Below are 19,488 nucleotides of genomic sequence, written 5' to 3'. Positions count from 1 at the left end.
ACAAAATGTGTATATATATATATATATACACACACACATACACACACACATATATATATATATATATATATATATATATATATATATATATATATATATATATATATATATATATATATATATATATATATATATATATATGTGTGTATGTGTGTGTGTGTATATAAATAAATAAATATATATATATATATATATATATATATATATATACACACATACATTATATATATATATATATATATATATATATATATACATACACATACATACATATATACATATAAATATCCTGTCTAGAACTCAGGATACACAAGGACCTTGTGGAGTGGAACAAAAAGACAAAAATTAATACCAACCCTTTCTGCAGTGCCTCTAGCGCTGGGGTGAAAAAATTTTTTTTTTAGAAATTTTAAGATTTGGGGGAATTCCCACAAGCCATAAACCATTTTGAGACTGGTGGAATCAGAGAAATAACTTCCAATGAGCACAATCTTTAAAAGGGTGTAAACCTTAAATGCTAAGCGATTACACTTTAAGCTGTGGTTTCCCATTTCGCTTTTGCATGCTTATGTTAAATCTCTTTAAAGCAGATTCAGTCCTATAAATGAGATTATAGGAATAAAATTTTTCTTTGCGTGATTAAAAGAAAGAAAAAAAAAGAAGGTTAATGCAAAATCAGAACCAGATAGATGGAAACAAAACCTAAATACAGGTTTAAAAAAAAAAATTCCTAAGTACTGACACCTTTAAAAGTTCTGAATATCATACAAGGGAAAAAAAGCATTGTGTTCACCCCTAAATCATCCCTTGATTGATGCCCTGCAGTAAACGGGGCAAGAAGTGTAAAGACTCCAGGAAGCCATTCAATTCCAGATGTGGATTTACATACATCTACCAAAAATGGAATTCTTAGCAGTTGGGTGGGGTCCTCAGTCACTGACAGTGATAATGGGTGCTGTGCTGGTAGGGGAAATACCACCTCTGCTTCCTTGCCTCCGCTTGGCCAGCTTTGACTCAGAAGGTGGGGAAAGTTGCATGGAACAAGAGGTAGCTTTCACCACAATGGGGCAGGAGGAAGATGAAGAGCCCGCTCCGTCCTCTTCCTCCTCACGCTCCATCAGCTGGCGGTTCATTGCGACAGCTTCAGCTGCAAATGATGTTAGATCTTTGGCACTGCTGTTCCTACATAGGAGAGAAAAAATATGCAGGACAGGGGTCAAATGATCAGTCTCCACAAGTGTTTCGATTCTAAAGAACAAAATGATAATAGCTTGAAAGAATTTTACCAAGTAAAATATGAAACTTTCTCTCAGTTTTGAGAACCCATAAAGCAACTACATAGGTCAAGGAACTCAACTCACCTCTGTAGGATAATTGGAGTTGGAAGCGTATTGTCTGGTGCACACTGTTGTAAGAAAACAAAAATAGATGTTGTAATACTACAAAATTATTGCACCTAAATATTAGGCATTATATTCTGAATGTATATTGAAATACTGCATAGGGATGACTTGAAGGGAGAAACAAATGCATTGATACTAAGTTTGTTCAAAGCAGGAAACTACTAATGCAAGAACTTCTATGAGGGGGAACCAAAAAAAAAATGCTTACCCCCTGCACCCATGGATGCTGCAGGACCTGTGCAGCACTCAGTCTTTTCTTGGCATCCCGAAGCAGAAGCTTTGAGATTAGATCTTTGGCTCCATAGGAGATGTGAGCCCAGTCTTTGTCTGGGAACTCGTACTTTCCCTCCTGGATACTAACAAACAGCATGTTCTGTGGAGCAGATGACGGGGTAAAGAAAGTCAGTTTCTAGAACGAGGAAGCATGAACTAGGGGCTTCAGAGTAGAGCATGGGGGGGAGCATTGTGTAAAAGTCAAGAATTAAAAAGAGACACATTTCATGCAACTCCCTCTAATCGGGAGTGCTGCCATTATGGAACCTAGGTTACACTGCAGGTATCTGAAGGAGAGTTGCTGCACATGTGCAAACACATCAGCACTGGAATCTAGAGTAAGAGAGATTTCAACATGGCAGAACCCATGAGGGAGGTGGGGAAAAACCTGAATACTATGCTTATAAAATATATTTAGTGTTTAATGTCCCTTTAAGGAGCGGGTGGGTGTAGATCAATCTAGGGAAGGAGGGGGATTACAAACAGGGGTGCCTAAATCTCATTCTCCAGATCAACCAGTGGTCTTAGTCTATAAAGTTTGATGTTTTGTTTCCAACAGGAATAAAACTACAGCCACGGCCAATGGTATATCTTGATTGGAACTGAGCACCCCTGTTGTATACTTCATAGGTTGACCTTTACCTGACATGCAGTACAGGCTTCTCCTCTGTCCCAGCCACAGTCGCTCCCACAGTGCCCTACAAATGGCGGATACCCACTCAGCATGATATACAGGATAACCCCCAGGCTCCACAGATCACAGCGCTTGTCATAAATGGATGCCTCTTCGTTGAAGGCCTCCACTACTTCTGGGGCCATATACTCTGCAGAACCACACTGCAGGGACAAATATTATTATTATTATTATTAATAATAATCCTCAGTACTAAAGATATATGAAAACACAATTTATATATAGGAAATAATTGCATTCCAAGTTTGTGATGCTCCTATAATTTGTAATTAAACCTAGGACAATGACCAAAAGGACACATCAAAAAGCACCTAGAAATGGTTAAGCGCTGGAGAGTACTGAACTGGCCAGCAATGAGTCCAGATATCAATCCCATAGAGCACCTGATATAGAGATATATATATATATATATATATATATATATATATACATATACATATATACACATACATATATACACATACATATATATACATACATATATATACATATATACACACACATATATATATATATATATATATATATATATATATATATATATATATATATATATATATATATATATATATATATATATATATACACATATATATATACACACACACACACTGGCAGGGTGCAGAGCTGAAACCCAACCATTGCACAACACTCTGGACAGTATTTATTGCAGTTAACCGTTTCAATCTCCTGCAATAAATCCTGTAAGGTCACATTCGGACACTGGTGTTTACCAGTTTTAAATGTTTTCTGCCAAACCAGTCCTGGGTTTTCGCCAGGACAAATTTTGCTTTCTGAGAACTGGCATAGGAGATCAGGAGTGGAAACCTTTGGCAGACACCTCTAAGGGGTGTGAAACGAAATACTAACTGAGGTAAGAAGAGGATTGGCGTGCAAAAAAAAAAAAAAAAGACATTTAAGATCATTGACACATTTTGTAATACCTACATTCATGAGCGTTTAATGACCTTAAAATGTTTTGTCCTTTTTTTTAAAATGAAAAAAAAAGGATCATTAAAGACAGTATAAATGCATAATTAACAGATGTATCTTAAAAAGACAATGCAATAGCACCTACTCTGAATTTCAAATTATCAGTAGATTGTTGGATATACTTCAAAATTCCTTTAAAATGTCACTGCATCCGTGTCCTGTGACCACCATTAATAAAACACAAACTCATACATAAACACTGAACTCTTGACCATGGTCAGTAAGAGCTAGTGCCTCAACATGACAAAAACATAATTTACAGACAGTATCATAAAGGACTGGACCCAATTCCTGATAAATATTCCTTGCTGGGGAAGGGACAATCAATACATGTGTAGAATAGGCCAACAGAAGGCTGCCAAATCATGTACCGTAACATCAGGTAAGGGGGTGAGCAGTACTTATGTAGGGTTACTCATGTCACTATAGCTAATGATTATCAATCTATGCATCAGTTGACTAATCCTGATCATTGGCTGTTTGGATCTATTGTAAGATACTTTTTATAATTTTCCAACATTACATGCAGATGTACACAACTTACCGGGGTAAGCAGCTCTGGGGTGGATATTGGGGAGCAGTCACTGTTCAGTTTTATCCCACTTCCTAAATCAAAATCACAGATCTTCACTGGGGAGATCTATAATGGACACAAGGTAAACCATTGGTACATTTATTAGTGGTTCTCAACAAAGTCTAGGGAGCCTTAGAGATTGTCCATGTAAACTCCCATTTCCCTGTAGAAGCCCATCACCTCTCAAACAGGTCTAAACTTTCCTCTCACAAACATTTGTCCTACTCTTTCAAGGACTCTGGGCCTAAACATGCAAACCCAACATGCTAATGAAAGACCTAAAGACACAACTTTTCTGAAAAGAAATAGATATAGGCACTCCTTAAAATCAGTTTAAACACATGCACATTGAAAGGCAAAAATAAGTAATTGAAAAAACAAAAACAAATAAAAAACAGACTTACTTGGTCTGGACTTTCACAAAGAATATTTTCTGGTTTCAGGTCCCGGTGCGCTATACCTGTGGATAACAAAATATGGTTAATAAGCCATAAAGAATGGTGGGGCAAAAATTACCATCAGTCCCCCCCCAACCCCAGCATACACAGACTATCAAGCCCATACCCAAGACCTACCTTTGTTGTGCAAGTAGTCCAGAGCCCCAGCTATATCGCGCACCACAATGCTCGCCTCTCTTTCATTGAAATACCTGCGGCGGTGAATATGGTTCAGTATGGAGCCTGAGGGGAAGTAAATACAAATCTCATTAACAAACTACTTTATTTACAGATAAATACTGTAAGCGTGTTATATATTAGTTCCATAGTTTTAACATAAATCTACAGTTTAAAGAGAAATCAACAAAAAATACTCACCGCCACACATCTTCTCGAACACTAGATAAAATTTTTCCTCTTCTTCAAAGAACTCAATCAACTCAAGGACATTACTGTGGAGAATAAATTTATATTAGCAAGTAGACAGACAATATATAAACACAAAATAACTATAATTTGTGACAAGATATTTTAACTCTAAAATGTCAAGAGGACAAATGGCAACTATAAAAATATGGTCAATAAAATACGGATATCTTATCTAGAGTTCAGCACCAGAGTAAGGTGTGCTTACCTATGTCCCTGACATTGATATAGCATCTCCACTTCCCGAAACACTCTGTTTCGACTATGTCCTGGTCGCTTCTCGATGATCTAGAATAAGATTATTATATTGCTTCAGTATAAAGAATATTGAGGCTAAATAAATAAAAATTAATGTATAGTCCTAATTTTTAAAAATGAATTTGTTAAAGTATGTATCATCAATAACATGCAATACACTACCTTATATGGGACATTAAAACACTACATACATTTCATAAGCATAGTTTTGAGGTTATTCCCCACCTCCCTCTAGTCATGATTGCCGCCATGTTGAAATCTAGCTTTCAATAAAGCCAACATGTGTTTTTTATAAATGTAGCTACTCTTCTTCAGATACCTGCAGTAAAACCTAGGTTCCAAAATGACAGCACCCATAATTTAATAAAATGTATTTAGTGTTTAATGTCCTTTAATAAAAAGGGAGATCTAGATTGGGGGAACACTAAACCAGTAGAAGTGATAAAGATAAAAAGAGCACAAAACCTAGAACTTAAATTTAGTGCTCTTTACTGCCCAATTAATGCAAATTTTTTAATTTAAAAAAAAAAAAGTTTAAAGTCGTTTATGATTTTTAAAGCTACCAATAAGTACAACGGGGCCTCAAGAACTAAATGCTCACTGGCTAAACAAAAAACACAACAAAAATACAAGTGAAGTGGGGCATGCCTTACAAACAAATGTGTTCACTGTACAGGAATATCCATTAACACAAACAATAATAATAAAATATATATATATATATATTATAAACAAAACATGACTTGTGTCCATTTAAGTGTTCCTTAAAATAAAGTAAACATTTGAAGTAGCTATGATATTACTCAGAAGGCTTTGTCTGCTCTGTTGATCTATAGTCAAGACCTGTAATTATTCTGCAAGACTCTAGAAGCACCACACCCTCTTCTGTCACTTCATATCTCCCAAGGGAGGTGAGAACAATATATGGCTGAGTAGAAGCCAAGAGATAAAAAAAAAAAAAAAAAAATGTACCCTCCACCAGAGAAACCAATAGGAGAGCAGACTGCAAGGGCATGTTTTGTAAAGAGGCAATGAAAAAGGAGGGGCTACAGGGGCCAGCTAAAGTTCACTGCAAGGAAAGCAATGCACACAAGTACGCATGCCAAGGGACGGGTGAATGGCCTGGCACTGCAACAACAACAACACAAGCCCAAATGTATTTCTATTACACTCCCACTGCTCTCACCTTTACTGCATACTCTTTGTTAGTGATGAGATTAATGCAGCACTGGACCTTAGCATATGCGCCTTCACCAAGAATTTCATCTTGCAGCTGGTACATATCTGTAGAATTAACATACAGAAACCATCAATACAGAAAAATGATAGAGAGGGGCTTGCCGTGATAAAAAGCAGCCGTGTGCGAAAGGACGAGGGGAAAAAGGCTGGAAGTATGGCATTCTTACCCTCAAAGCGCCCCGTAAAACTGTCTGTTGCTCTGCACCTTTTTTTCTTTTTTGTTCTTTTCTTGGCATCAGGAATGTCTATAGGGGCACTAGAGGGAATATCTGGAACAAGAACATAAAGCTGTTAGTATTAAAGGTGATTTTAGTATGCACACACCATATACATTCTTACCTACATAAACACACACCAATTGCATAAGAGAATCCCCATTACAATAAAGTAAAATAGAAATGAGGGATAAATACATCACATCTAGCCCTCCCTCTTAAAGGAGCAGAAAAGTGAAACTGAAATGCATAGCAATACACTTTAAATTCATTTAGATGCAATAGGTGCAATATGCTAAAAGTGGCAAGCTTCAAACGACACTGACAACAGATGTGTGCTTGACAAATTTCACAGAAGTTATCTCAAAAATAGATTAAAATGTAAATTACATTAAAGTGTAAAGCTAAAATGGTTGCTGCCGATTGTTTGCTGGCCGTTTCCAACTTAGAACCAGCAGTTCTTAAACTATGTGTTTAACATTGTTGAAGAGTCACTAGTGATACAATGTCATGTTATAAAAAATCAAGAGCATGTCGTTTTTCCATTACAACATCCCTTTGTTAAAAACACTGAAGGAAATGCATTATACACCATACAGATGTATTTATTCTTATTGGCTGAGAGATATGCCCAGAGTTGTAATAACAGAAGTCTGCATAAACACGAAATAAAGGTGGTCGCATCCCTGTTTACTACTATATTAAAACAAAAACCATGTTCTGATATAGGAAGCCGATAGTCCTCTTTACAAAAATGATTTTTCCCTGCACTCAACCACAGTAAAACTTTAGAAAGCAGCGTTCATTTACCACGGCGTGAAGGGCAGTCAAAATTGAACACAGATTCCATTTCTCTGGATCCCATGCCATAATCCACCATCTCAAAGGGATTCTGTCCCTAAAAAAAATATATATAGAATTGTTAGCCCATAACCCAAAAACATTGGTTTCATCTAACAAAAAGTTTATTTTCTCTTATTGCAGGGGTTGACAAATTGTTTCAAAAGCTACAATGCAGCAAACTTGGAGCAGTCAGACGTACACATTTTAGGAGCCACACTCTTATGTTTACATACTGATATATGTAAGAAAAACGTTAGACGTCATAGCTCACTGGCGCCCAGATTTGTCAAGTCCTGTCTTACTGCAATTCATAAGTCACCATGTGTAATACATTTAAAAAAAAATCTCAAGAACCCTGATTACTCCATGTTTATTGACCTTCTTTAGCCCTAATTCTCATCAAAGGGACGAAGTGCAAAAAAGAAAAAATGTTAAAGGGACATAAACCCCTATTTTTTCTTTCAGGATTCAGATAGAACATACAAATTTTTTTAACAACTTTTTAATTTACTTCTATTATCACATTTTCTTAGTTTTCTTGTTCTCCATTGTTCAAAACCAGGAAGTTAAAGGGACACTAAACCCTATCATTTTCTTTCATTATTCAGATAGAGAATACAAATTTAAACAACATTACAAATTACTTCTATTATTTATTTTGCTTCATTATTTAGATATTCTTAGTTGAAGAAAAAGCAATACACATTGGTGAGCCAATCACACGAGGCTTCTATGTGCAGCAACCAATCAGCAGCTACTGAGCCTATCTAGATATGCTTTTCAGCAAAGAAAATCAAGAGAATAAAACAAATTAGATAATAGAAGTAAACTAGAAAGTTGTTTAAAATTGCATTCTCTTTCTAAATCATGAAAGAAAAAATATGGGTTTCATGTCCCTTTAAGTTCCGGAGTGTGCAGAGATCTGCAGCACTATATGGCAATGTTATACATTAGCAGAAGCACTAGATGGCAGCACTGTTTAGGTCATGTAGTGCTCTAGACATGTGCATACTACATAGCTAGATATCTCTTCAACAAAGAACAACATGAGAATGATGCAAATTGGAAAAAGTAAATTGGAAACTTTATTAAAAAAATTGCAATCTCTATCTGAATTATGAAAGAAAAATGTTGGGTTTCATGTCCCTGTAAATAATTGTATTATTGCACTATTTGCATTTAACTACGTTTTTAAACCCTGCAAAGGGTCTAACCACATATTTTCAGGCAAATACCAGAGCAGCAATGCACTACTGGTTCACTAGATGTGTTAAACTAGCTTTCGGCATTCAACCAATCACCAGCTAGCTCCCAGTAGTGCATTGCTGCTTCTTCAACAAAGGATTCCAAAAGAATGAAGCAAATTGGAAATTTGTTTAAAATGGCATTTAACCGTAGTTTGTACAAATTGTAGTTATCACCGAATAAACTTTTTTTTTTGCAAATGTAACTCAATTATATGAATTGTCAATTTAAAAAGCTGTTGGCAGACACTGGTGTAGTTCAAGCTAAACGACATGCACAAGCGACATAATGGGACCATTATTATTATTATCAGATAATCACTATGTTCCTATACAATATTAGTAAAATAATAACATGCTAAGACTCTGATCAGACTAATTTTCCACAAACTGGTTTTCACAATCAATATGATCTGCTGCATAAGTATATAGAAGCCCCAAAATACATTAAACAAATCTAAGCAGGATGATATAAAAGGAATAGTTCTGGTCTTTTACAGAGCCCTAAACCGCAAGTTTAGAATGCATAACAGAAAAACAAACTTGTTTGAAGGGAAAACAAAACGTTTATTATGGTTTAAAAGGAATGTTGCAGTTTTCACCATGAACATGTGTAGCGAGAAGCTGATTGCGTTTGTCTAATTTAAAAGCATTTATGAAGAAATTGAAACCGCTAGAACAAAAAAATTATTGACTTAGGGAAAGAAAACCGAAATTGGCAAAACAAATTAAATGCAGAACAAAGGATGCCTTGGAATTTTCATTTTCTCATTTATCTCATGTAGAAACTGAGGTCAGAAGATTTTTTTTAATAAAGTCCCCTAACTACGTTCTTGTGACAACCCCTCCCAGGATTCCATGATCTGCCCGGCAACAAGTTATTTAAAAAAAAAAAAAAAAAAAGGGAGGGAGGGGGGAGGGAAATGGGACGTCACCCAGTGTAGGCGGATCTGATTCAAGTTCAGCCAAGCATTAAGAGACAAACATAGGTGCAGGCGATTTCAGAAGCTGCTAAGAGATTTCATTGAACCCACTTCCTGCTTCAGGCAGCTGAATCAAGAACTGGAATATACCACTCTTGGCATCACAAAACCTGGGATTCCTTACAATCTATCCTGCATGTCAGGATTATGTTTTGCTTGCAAATTGGAAAGCATATAACATGCATCAATCAGTTAGAAACAGGTCTATAATAAAAAGCAAAAAGATTCCCAAGTGCAATGCAAATTGAACATGCACATAACTTCTAAAAAGGGACAGGCAGCCTAAAAATGTTCTTTCATGATTCTGATAGAGCATACAATGTTAAATAACTTTACAATGTACTTTTTTATCTAATTTGCTTGCTTTTCTTGGTATCCTTTGTTGAAGTAGAATCAACGCACTACTGGGAGTTAGCTGAACACGGGTGAGCAAATAAGAAATGGCATATATGTGCAGCCACCAATCAGCTGCTTTTCAACAGTGAATTCCAAGAGAATGAAGCAAATTAGATAAAAAGTAGTAAATTAGAAAGTTATTTAAAAATTGCATGCTCTATCTGAATCATGAAAGTAACGTTTGGGGTTCCATGTCACTTTAAAAAGGGAATGATACCTGGAAAAAAATTGAGATCTTAATAACTAATCTATTCATCACTCCAGTTAGGTTATATATGCCTGAAATTTAAAGGGCAAAATCAATCTGATATACCCCATTTTCTGCTTCACATGGCTTGTACTGTAAAGAGGTTTAATTTGCAAAAAGCTCAAATATGATCAGTAATAGGTTAACATTTTAGATTCATAAAGAAGCCAAGCGTTGTATCTCAACTTAGTGCACCCCTTAAAAACCTGTTTCAGTATATTGACCACAAACAAAAAATTGTTGAATGCACCGAGAATAGGAAACAGTGAAGAGAAAGCTTGAGTATTTATGGGTTAATACAGGAAACACTTAATTCCCAGTTTTCAAATACATTTAAAAAGACTCAATTTAAAGGGATATGAAACCCAAAATATTTCTTTCATGATTGAGATAGAGCACAACTCTGATTTATTTCTGTTATCAATTTCACTTTGTACAATTTGTTGAAAAGCAGCTTAGTAGCCGGCCCATATCTGGAGCACTATATAGCAGCAGTTTTGCAAGAATGTTATCCCATTTGTAAGAGCACTATATGGCAGAACTATTTCCTGCCACATAGTGCTCCAGATGCTACCTAGGTATCTCTTCAACACAGAATATAATTTAAACAAATCAAATTTGAGAATAGAAAACGTTTTTAAAATGGTCTGCTCTGTCTGATTCACAATTGAAAAAATGTGGGTTTCTTATCCCTTTAAGATATTTCCACAATTCAGTACAGGTGAATCAATTGTAGTAAATGAGGTCTGAGAGTCCAGTTAGGGAAATACTTAAAATCGGGTCTTAATGTGACCGAATGTAACAGAAATTGATCCAAAAAAAATTGGCATCCAGGCAGTGTACAAATTAGTTGTTCTCTGCTGCTATTTGATAAGGGTGGGGGGGTCACATAGGAAACCCAAGCTACTATTTCCCCACCATTGATTTAAGCACACAGATACACTAACATACTGCTTCATAGTTCCAGATATAACGTGTCACCCATGACACGTCCAGACACGTTCTACAACAGATGTTTACAGACTCCTCCTACCCAATTAATAGTGACAGCACATGACAACGCAACGCAAAAGGGACTTTTTGATGCCATTAGAAACCGGCTGTAACCTTGGAAAATGAAACTTAATAGGTTCTCATGGTTAAACATTCATTGCTGATTGAACACAAGTCTGATTTAAAGCAACATTATTAATTAAATTTAAAAAAGGAACAGATATAACAATTTGATTTATTTGCTACAAAACTATCCTATCCATACATACTCCAGACTAACTAAAAGCATTATTGCATTAGTGACAAAATTTCACAACTCAAACTGGAATTTGGGGATTAACACATTTTTACATATGGTTCAGCTTGCCCTCGAGGCTGCATACATGTCTGAATTAGAGAATCGCCCTGCTGGATGGAGCATTGGGAAACCCTTAGGTTTGCCCAATTTAGCATTTCCTTAAAGGGACACTAAACAAAAAATATAAGTCACCATAATTTAATGCAACTGAAACATTGCAATATATATTTTGCTATTAACCAGTTTGTTCCCCACTACCTAGAGAGGCAAGAACTCAAATTCTTGAATCTGCCAATTTCTAAAGTGATTGCTTAGTGCTTATTTACAGCTAGCAAAATCTGGCTACAGTCAAGCTAGTTGAGACATGCTCTTTTTTTTTTGTAAATTATTGATAAGATGGCCTTTCTAATTTTTTTTAAAAAAATATGTATTTTAAATGTTGACATTTTTTTTTCCAATTTGGTACTTACTAATAATACTATGCAAAAATAAATGCCAATATCCCTTTAAGAAAAGTGAATCCGGAAATCCCTCAAGGGTTGAAACTTAATACCCCTGCTGTTCAGCATATTTACATATATAGTTCCTCTACTTTGAAAAGTTAATTTCTCCAAGACAAGATGGCTGATGCACACTATGTTAACTATAGAAGAAAATAAATTCCATTACATATGTAAATTAGGATTCTTTTCAGAGCCTGATATAGTTAACGCTGTTAGGACAGCAAAGAACATTCTACTATATACGCGGTCCTGCAGCTTCCCCCTTGACGTGGGCAAGGATAGGCCTGGGGGGGGGGGGGCGTGCCTACAGCGGCTTAGACAGTCCCTCATGATCCTATCCCGGCCTTAAAATTACAGGATTGCATCGACGATCGTGCAATTTCATTTTTACTAATAGTGTTTTTTACATCTGCACATCCTTACGATGAGAAAACTATTATACCAGCAACAAAGGGGTTAACAGAGTTCATATTTATGGCAACATGCGGTTGTAACGGTATTACTTCTGATAAATAAGTTGTCTTCAAAAGATGTCCATACTATAAACACTGATGACCAAAATGAAATCCCTTTTTACTTCTTCATTTCTTCTGCTACTATGAAGTAGTTACTTCCTTTATTAATGTGCCATTTTCAACCACAACGGCATTTAAAAAAAAATAAAAAAAATACATGATACCACTCTGCACAGCTTGTTGTCATTTAAAGGGCCATTACTGTTGAAAACCCTACTGTGCGACTAGTTCTCCTAATTAAGTCAGAGCACTGCTGCTCCAAAGCGCACTTCTATGTTTTTAACCTCTTTGTGGGGGGTTAAACACAGAGGTGCAGGGTCGCTCTCTTATAATGACATGCTCAAACAAATAAAAGAACGTCATTTTTCAACTATAATGGCCCTTTAACTATTTGCGCTGCAACATAGTTGATGCTGAACAAACACTTTTTCAAACAAATCCAAACCAACCTTAAAAGAACGGTGAAATCCTTTCATCTCAGGGCTTTTCTTCTGAACCATCTTGGCCAAAATATTTGAAAAAGTAATCCCGATTTAAAAAGGTAAAAAAAATAAAGAAAATGGCCACAAAAATTTGCAACCGGAAATTTGGAGGGAGATGAGAGAAATAATTTGGGTTCACGGAGATCCCAGATGGCTGGAAAGAGACCCTAAGAAGAGAAAGAAAAAAATAAATTATATGAATGCAAGATATCAAAATACAGTTGCATATATATTTGTTTAAAGGGACAAGAAACACAAATTTCCTCTTTAATGATTTAGATAGAACATACAAATACACATAAAAAAACAACTTTACAATGTATTTATTTTATTAAATTAGTTTAATTCTCTTTGTATCCTTTCATGATACACTTACTGAGATATAGCTGAAAACATCTAGTGAGGCAATGTCATGAGGAATATATATGCAGGCACTTCTCAATAAAGGATACACAGAGAACAAAGTAGATTAGATAATAAGTTTGCAATTTTAAATAACTTTCCTTCTATGAATCATGAAAATTTAATTTTGACTTTTGCTGTCCATTTAAATGTCAGTGTGATTTTGTACTGTAGAAAACAAGAGGGGAACAAACACAAATATATTATATTGCACACTAACACACTTAGTAAACACCTTGAGATTTTTATTTAATATGTTTAGTTATGCAAAATGAAACAAATTTGCGTTATTTTCAACATTTTGTCTCTTTTTCATGTAATTTTGCTCTAAAAATTGAGCAATTTCTAATTCCCAGAACTTGAAATGCATCTGCTGACTTCTCAATGCTAACCTTGCTACACATCTGTCCCTAATTGGCTTTATCAGATAACTACAGAACAATGTTCTTTAACTTTTTGACAATGGCTAGCCTTGCTGTCTGCTGCCTAAAGCCCAGATTGGTTCCTCCATTTAAAGGGCCATGACACCCAAATGTTGAAACACTTGAAAGTGATGCAGCATAGCTGTAAAAAGCAGACTAGAAAATATTATGTAAAAAAAGAAAGATATTTTACCTCAAAAGTTCCTCAGTAGCCACATTCCATTGTAAAGGACTTCTAAGCAGCAAATCAGTATGTCTGTCCCGGGACAGCTAAGGGAGTGAGCTTACGTGCACACTCATCTTATTTCCCTATTCAGTTTAAGGAAGTTTACTATGAAATCTCATGAGAGTTAAAGTCAAATCTCATGAGATCACAGTAAAAAAGTTAATGACCTCAGCACTGTTGATGCGGATAGGCTGCAGTTCATTTGTTCATTTTTGTAGCAGCTGAGTATAACATTTTACACAGAACTTACTCTGATGAGCTGAGGAAGTTGTGAGGTAAAATATCTTCCTTTTTTACATAGAGATGCTCAGGTGATATTTTCCTGTCAGCTTTTTACAGCTATACTGCATCAGTTTCAAGTGATTTAGCATATGAGTATTATGTCCCTTTAAGGCAAGTGGTGGATGGAGTTTGGCTACTGATAAATAAATGGAGAATAAAAAAGGATGTTAATGTGTTTTAAAAATGTTAAGACTTGGCTGATATATTCTTCTTCTTCAACAGCACAACAGAAATGTATTGTAATTAAAATGTGTTTACTCTCCCTTTAAATTAAAAAAGTAGCAATGGATGAACATTCTATTTTTCCTAAAACTAAACAGCTTTTACACTGACATGCTAACCAAAGTTATTCCTTTCTGCCTATATTGCTAAACATAAAAAGTATATGCTTAAAAATTAGTCTGAGTAAATCAATGTGTAAATCAAGTGTTCACACCCCTTCCCAGCAACTTCAGTTTCAAATATTTAGGTCACTTACCCTTCCTCTCTACACAAAATCCCATGATGCAATTTTTTAAACTTATTTCCCCATGTAAATAAGATAGTCACATAATTCACTACTTTTAGTTGTCTGCATTTCTTAAAGATCACTTTAAAAAGAAAGTAAGTAATCCTGACATTTTTTTTATTGTGTTTAGTTTTGTAAAATGTGCATGCATTACTTATTACTGAAGCTAACTTTTATTAAAACAGTTGTTGTATTAAATATATGGTTAATCAAATGTGTTGAATGGCAAATCATTCTCTATAGGGTAGAAGTTAGTGCTATTGACTGAACTATCAAGTGTATGGTTATATTTAGCCCATTAGCTGGGAGTGGGCTGCTCCTATTGTAGTTAAACGTTAATAAAATCAGCCAACATAAGGGAGAAAAGGGGGGGGGGGCTGTACCATGAAAACACATGGCATGTCATTTCTTTATCAGCCTAGTAAGAAGATTTACTATATCTGTAAAGATCATTTACTTAAGATTACTTAAATAACAAAACAAAGAAAGAAATCCTGTACAAGGGTCCCATTAGAGGAATTTGTGTACCAAATTGCAGTTTTCCAAATAATTGTTTATTGTCCGCACCATAAGTAATGTGCTCCATAGGTTAGTCCATTGTTAAAAAAAAAAAAAATTATAAAAAAAATAATAAATCTTAAATTTGATCCATAAATTCAAAGGTTAATTTATCCTAATGTCCGTCTGAGGGAACTATGTTGAATAAAATATCCAAAGGTAGAGTCAACTTTAGCCGAAACAGATAAGAGAATCAAAATGCTGATGAAGGATTTGGACTACAAAACACAAAAGCTGTAAATCATGTTGCAACTTTGAGTACAAGGAATATTTTTATTTTTTTATTTAAAGACTATTAACACAAATCTTGTTTTATGGTCTGTAATACAGTCTTATCTAGTGTGATGTTATAGGCAAAATTCACAAAGCTTTATTGCACAAACACCCATTCTAGACGCCCATTTTATGAGAAGCTGTTATTATGAGGGGAGGGCGCACCAACTCAGCGATGTCAACAGTCGCAATAAAAATTACCTCATTTACTGCATCTGCAAAGGGATGGGACAGCGTCATACATAGTCATGCAGGAGTGCAGCCTGAACACAATACATTGGGATATTAGCAATAACAGCTCTAAGCCTTGTGCTTTGTCCCATCTGTTGATCTATATGAACAGCATATAAGCCCCAAAAGACTCCTTTGTGCAAGAAAAATTATGAATATTCCTTATCAAGATGGAAACAAAATTAAAAAAAAAAACAACACTTTTTGCATAATATAATATCTGCAAGAGATTTGATGTTACAAAGAAGCTAAAAATCTTTGTACGTTTGTATTACATAATATAAAAAACACAATCATTCTGCAGCAGTGGACAATAGAGAAAGAAAGCTGCTATAGTATTTTTTAATAGCACCATGATCCATGCACAAATCTCACCAGGATAAACAAACATGCAGAAATGTATAAATAGATACACATTACAAAATTCCATATTTTATATGAATTGAGAAAATTTGTAATTTAAAGTTAAAAAAAACTGACATATACAGCAAGGGTGCAAAAATATCCTAGACTACTGCAATTTTGCTTTATATATAAATATATCTCTAAAAAATATTTTTTCTTTTTAAATAGATGTGCATGTAACCACACACACATATATATATTTATCCACACACAAAATAAATGCAAAAATACAGATTTACTACGCAAAGCACCAACTACAAGAAAAGCCTGCAAGTTCTTGCAAGACAGAGCCTACGTTTCTAAACCCAGACTTTTGTCCTAGTGCCTCAAGCCATGCTTACCTGTAGGGCTCTGCAGTGAGGGTGCACTGCTCTCAGCCTCTGAGTCTCCTGCTGCTGTTTACATGAGAGGGCTGAGGTTCATCCCCACGGTTCGCTGTCTTATATAAGCTCCAAGAGTGGGAGTATTCGGTACTCACATGATCGGGGTTACTCAGAGCTCATAGGATGAGAGAGTTAGAGATAAGGGGAGTACTCAGCAACGAAAGAATAGGGAGGGGGGAAAGGCACAGATCACATGATGGAGGTGGAGTGATCAGAGGATGAGGCAGCTTGCGTCTCTCAGTACGTGCAAATAACCATTGCCTTCTGCCTCCCAGTCTGGCTGCAGCGTTTCAAGCCAGTTCTAACTTACAAGTTAGAAGAACCACCTCTTCCTGACTTCAAAACACATTGCATCACACTGTCTTGCAGCCTATAGCAGGGGACAGAGTATGACTTTATGCAATCTACAGTAATCATTCTGTATTTCTATACAAACACAGCATTATGATGGTGTAGAATAGATTATGACCAGTGATAGTCATATATGCTGTGTAATATTTATTCTAAGTATTAAGTATATACTTACTTGGTATTGACCACCAAACAAAAAAGCAGTGCGCCACCCACATGAGGAACTGTTCAGCATGATGCAACCAAGAGCAATGTTGAACGTTACTTGCAAACCGTTTAGAACCTACGGCATAATTATTTCTGGGAGGCAAGGCGTTAATACAATAGCTGCCTGGATGATAAATGGTTAAAGTGTTCTAGAATGTTACACGGCTTTGTAACTGCAGGCCTTAGTCAGATGGTAATTGCTGAGCTTTACATTTTCACCAAGGGTAGGGAAACGTAACGTGGCATTTGTGTTTCTCAGGTGTTTACCAAACAAAAATAAAGTAAGGAAAACATTTTATCACAGTATTGAAACATGTAGAATAGTAATTTCTCTTTTATATAGTGGGCTAATGGTCATGACATCTAAGTACTGTATCGGAGGACCAGCTCACTGATGAAGATCACATGTTCTATCTAAACCAAATTCACTATGAAGATATTAAAGGGACATTATACACTCCTTTTTTCTTTGCATAAATGTTTTGTAGATGATCTTTTTATATAGCCCATAAAGTTTTTTGTTTTTTTTAAATGTATAGTTTTGCTTATTTTTATATAACATTGCTCTGATTTTCAGACTCCTAACCAAGCCCCAAAGTTTTATGAGAATACCTCAGCTTGCTCCTGTTTGTGTAAAGGGTATTTTATTTTCATATGCAAAATAAGGGGGAGGGGGGGGGAGGGTCTTATTTCCCACTTGCAGTGGGCTTTCCAGCTACCTTTTCGACAGAGCTAAACTGAAAGCTTCTAAGTAAGTTTTTAAACAGTTTTATACTGGATTTTTATACCAGTATCTGTGCATCTTATCCTTAATAGTAGTGTCTATTACATGCAGTTATATGAAAATGAGTGTATACTGTCCCTTTAAGAAATAAAATGTATTCAGGAACTTATTTAGAAGTAGATGGAAACAGATCAGTAATCCATGTAAAAGAAAAATAAATCAAAGGAGACTCATAATAAGTAGACGTATTCATTTTTCGGATGAATGCTAAAATTAACAAATGGCATTTTTTTGCATTCGTCAAATCAAAAAATTAATGCATACATGTAACAAATTAATACATACATTCAACAACAAAAAAGTTTGTTGATTCGATGGTGCTTTTAAAACCATTACTCTAAAAGCAGAAAAGGCTTAACATAGCAATCCAGAAATGTCCTTGTGATTTGTTAATTACTGTATCAGCATATAAGTATGCAAGCTTCAAGTGATGATAAATCCGAGCGTTTTAAAAAAAACGCTAGGATTTACCATCATTAACCCCTTAAGGACCAGCGATGTACCCTGTATGTCGCTGGCCTTTTTTGGGACTTGATTGTTTTATAGCGTGGTCTTGCCACCAGTGTTGTGACTGCTCTATTCCACAAAGCCTTCTGGAGGAAGGGCATTGAAAAAATCCTTAACGACCAGTGACATACAGGGTACATTGTGGTCATTAAGGGGTTAAAAATAAAGTGGATTTTCAGTGATAAGTTAGTAAAAAAAAAGGGTGCTTAACTCACCCTGTCTGTGCCGTGGCTCCTCGCTAAAGTCCCACTGCCCACGTCACAGCGCTCTTTTGTGGTGACATTTCCATTTCTAAACCAAAAGCCGTGCTAGCATACAGAACACTGTCAGCACGGCTATTGGTTTAGAAGTGGAAGCGGCACCTCATTGAGAGAAAAGCGTTGTGCAGTGAGTGGCCGGAGGCGCTGAGTTTAGAGAGAAACCGCAGGAAAGAAAAGGTGAGTTTAGCACCCTTTTTTTTTTTTACTAACTCATCACTCAAAGTCCACTTTATTTTTAGTGATGGAAAATTAGGCTTACCAGACATCCAAGTTTGACTGGGATTGTCCCTGTTTTGAAGCGCTGTCTCAGTATCCCATCCGATTGTTCACTCTGTCCCAGTAAGCCAGGTGTCCGGTATTTGACCGGACAGTCCAGTATTTCTGTTTGTTGTCTGGTAAAATACTTTTAAAACAAACGGACAGTCAGTGTCAGTGGCATTGTGAAACTAAGTAGCACAGCGTTGAATAGCGCAGAAGTGAGTGACGTCAGTCACATGATGTGGGGCCAGCGTGAAGGTAGGCAGCATGTGAGGTACACAGCACTATGGGACATGCAGTCAGGGCTGTCTTTAACACAGGGAAAAAGGGGCAGCTGCCCAAGGCCCAGTCTTTGTTGAGGGGCCCAAGAGTCCTAAAAAAAATATATATTTTTTTGGGTTCATGCCAGGCTGCT

At 35.9% G+C, this 19,488-nt stretch overlaps 1 protein-coding gene across 1 annotated transcript; it reads right to left on the bottom strand.

Moving 5' to 3' along the window:
• Positions 1–373: 373 nt before the first annotated feature.
• On the bottom strand, positions 374–16,768 carry MKNK2 (MAPK interacting serine/threonine kinase 2). Its single transcript, XM_053703081.1, has 14 exons — positions 16,665–16,768; positions 12,984–13,183; positions 7,323–7,410; positions 6,465–6,566; positions 6,245–6,342; positions 5,009–5,088; positions 4,753–4,826; positions 4,513–4,617; positions 4,342–4,397; positions 3,908–4,003; positions 2,319–2,513; positions 1,612–1,776; positions 1,362–1,405; positions 374–1,182 (listed from the first exon to the last, which is right to left on the bottom strand). The coding sequence occupies exons 2-14, from the start codon at positions 13,032–13,034 to the stop codon at positions 930–932; spliced, it is 1,407 nt and encodes a 468-aa protein (XP_053559056.1). The 5' UTR covers positions 13,035–13,183; positions 16,665–16,768; the 3' UTR covers positions 374–929.
• Positions 16,769–19,488: the final 2,720 nt, after the last annotated feature.

The sequence above is a fragment of the Bombina bombina genome, chromosome 2 (genome assembly GCF_027579735.1).
Source record: "Bombina bombina isolate aBomBom1 chromosome 2, aBomBom1.pri, whole genome shotgun sequence".
In the NCBI taxonomy this organism is placed as follows: domain Eukaryota; kingdom Metazoa; phylum Chordata; class Amphibia; order Anura; family Bombinatoridae; genus Bombina; species Bombina bombina.
This window is presented reverse-complemented; position numbering and strand designations above follow the sequence as displayed.

Coding starts and splice junctions, on each gene's coding strand:
- MKNK2 (XM_053703081.1), bottom strand. CDS start 13,034: ATGGTTCAGAAGAAAAGCCCTGAGATGAAAGGATTTCACCGTTCTTTT. Junction 6,567..7,322: donor TGACTGCCCTTCACGCCGTG/GTAAATGAACGC, acceptor TTCTTGTTCCAG/ATATTCCCTCTAGTGCCCCT. Junction 2,514..3,907: donor CCCCAGAGCTGCTTACCCCG/GTAAGTTGTGTA, acceptor TTGTCCCTGCAG/TGTGGTTCTGCAGAGTATAT.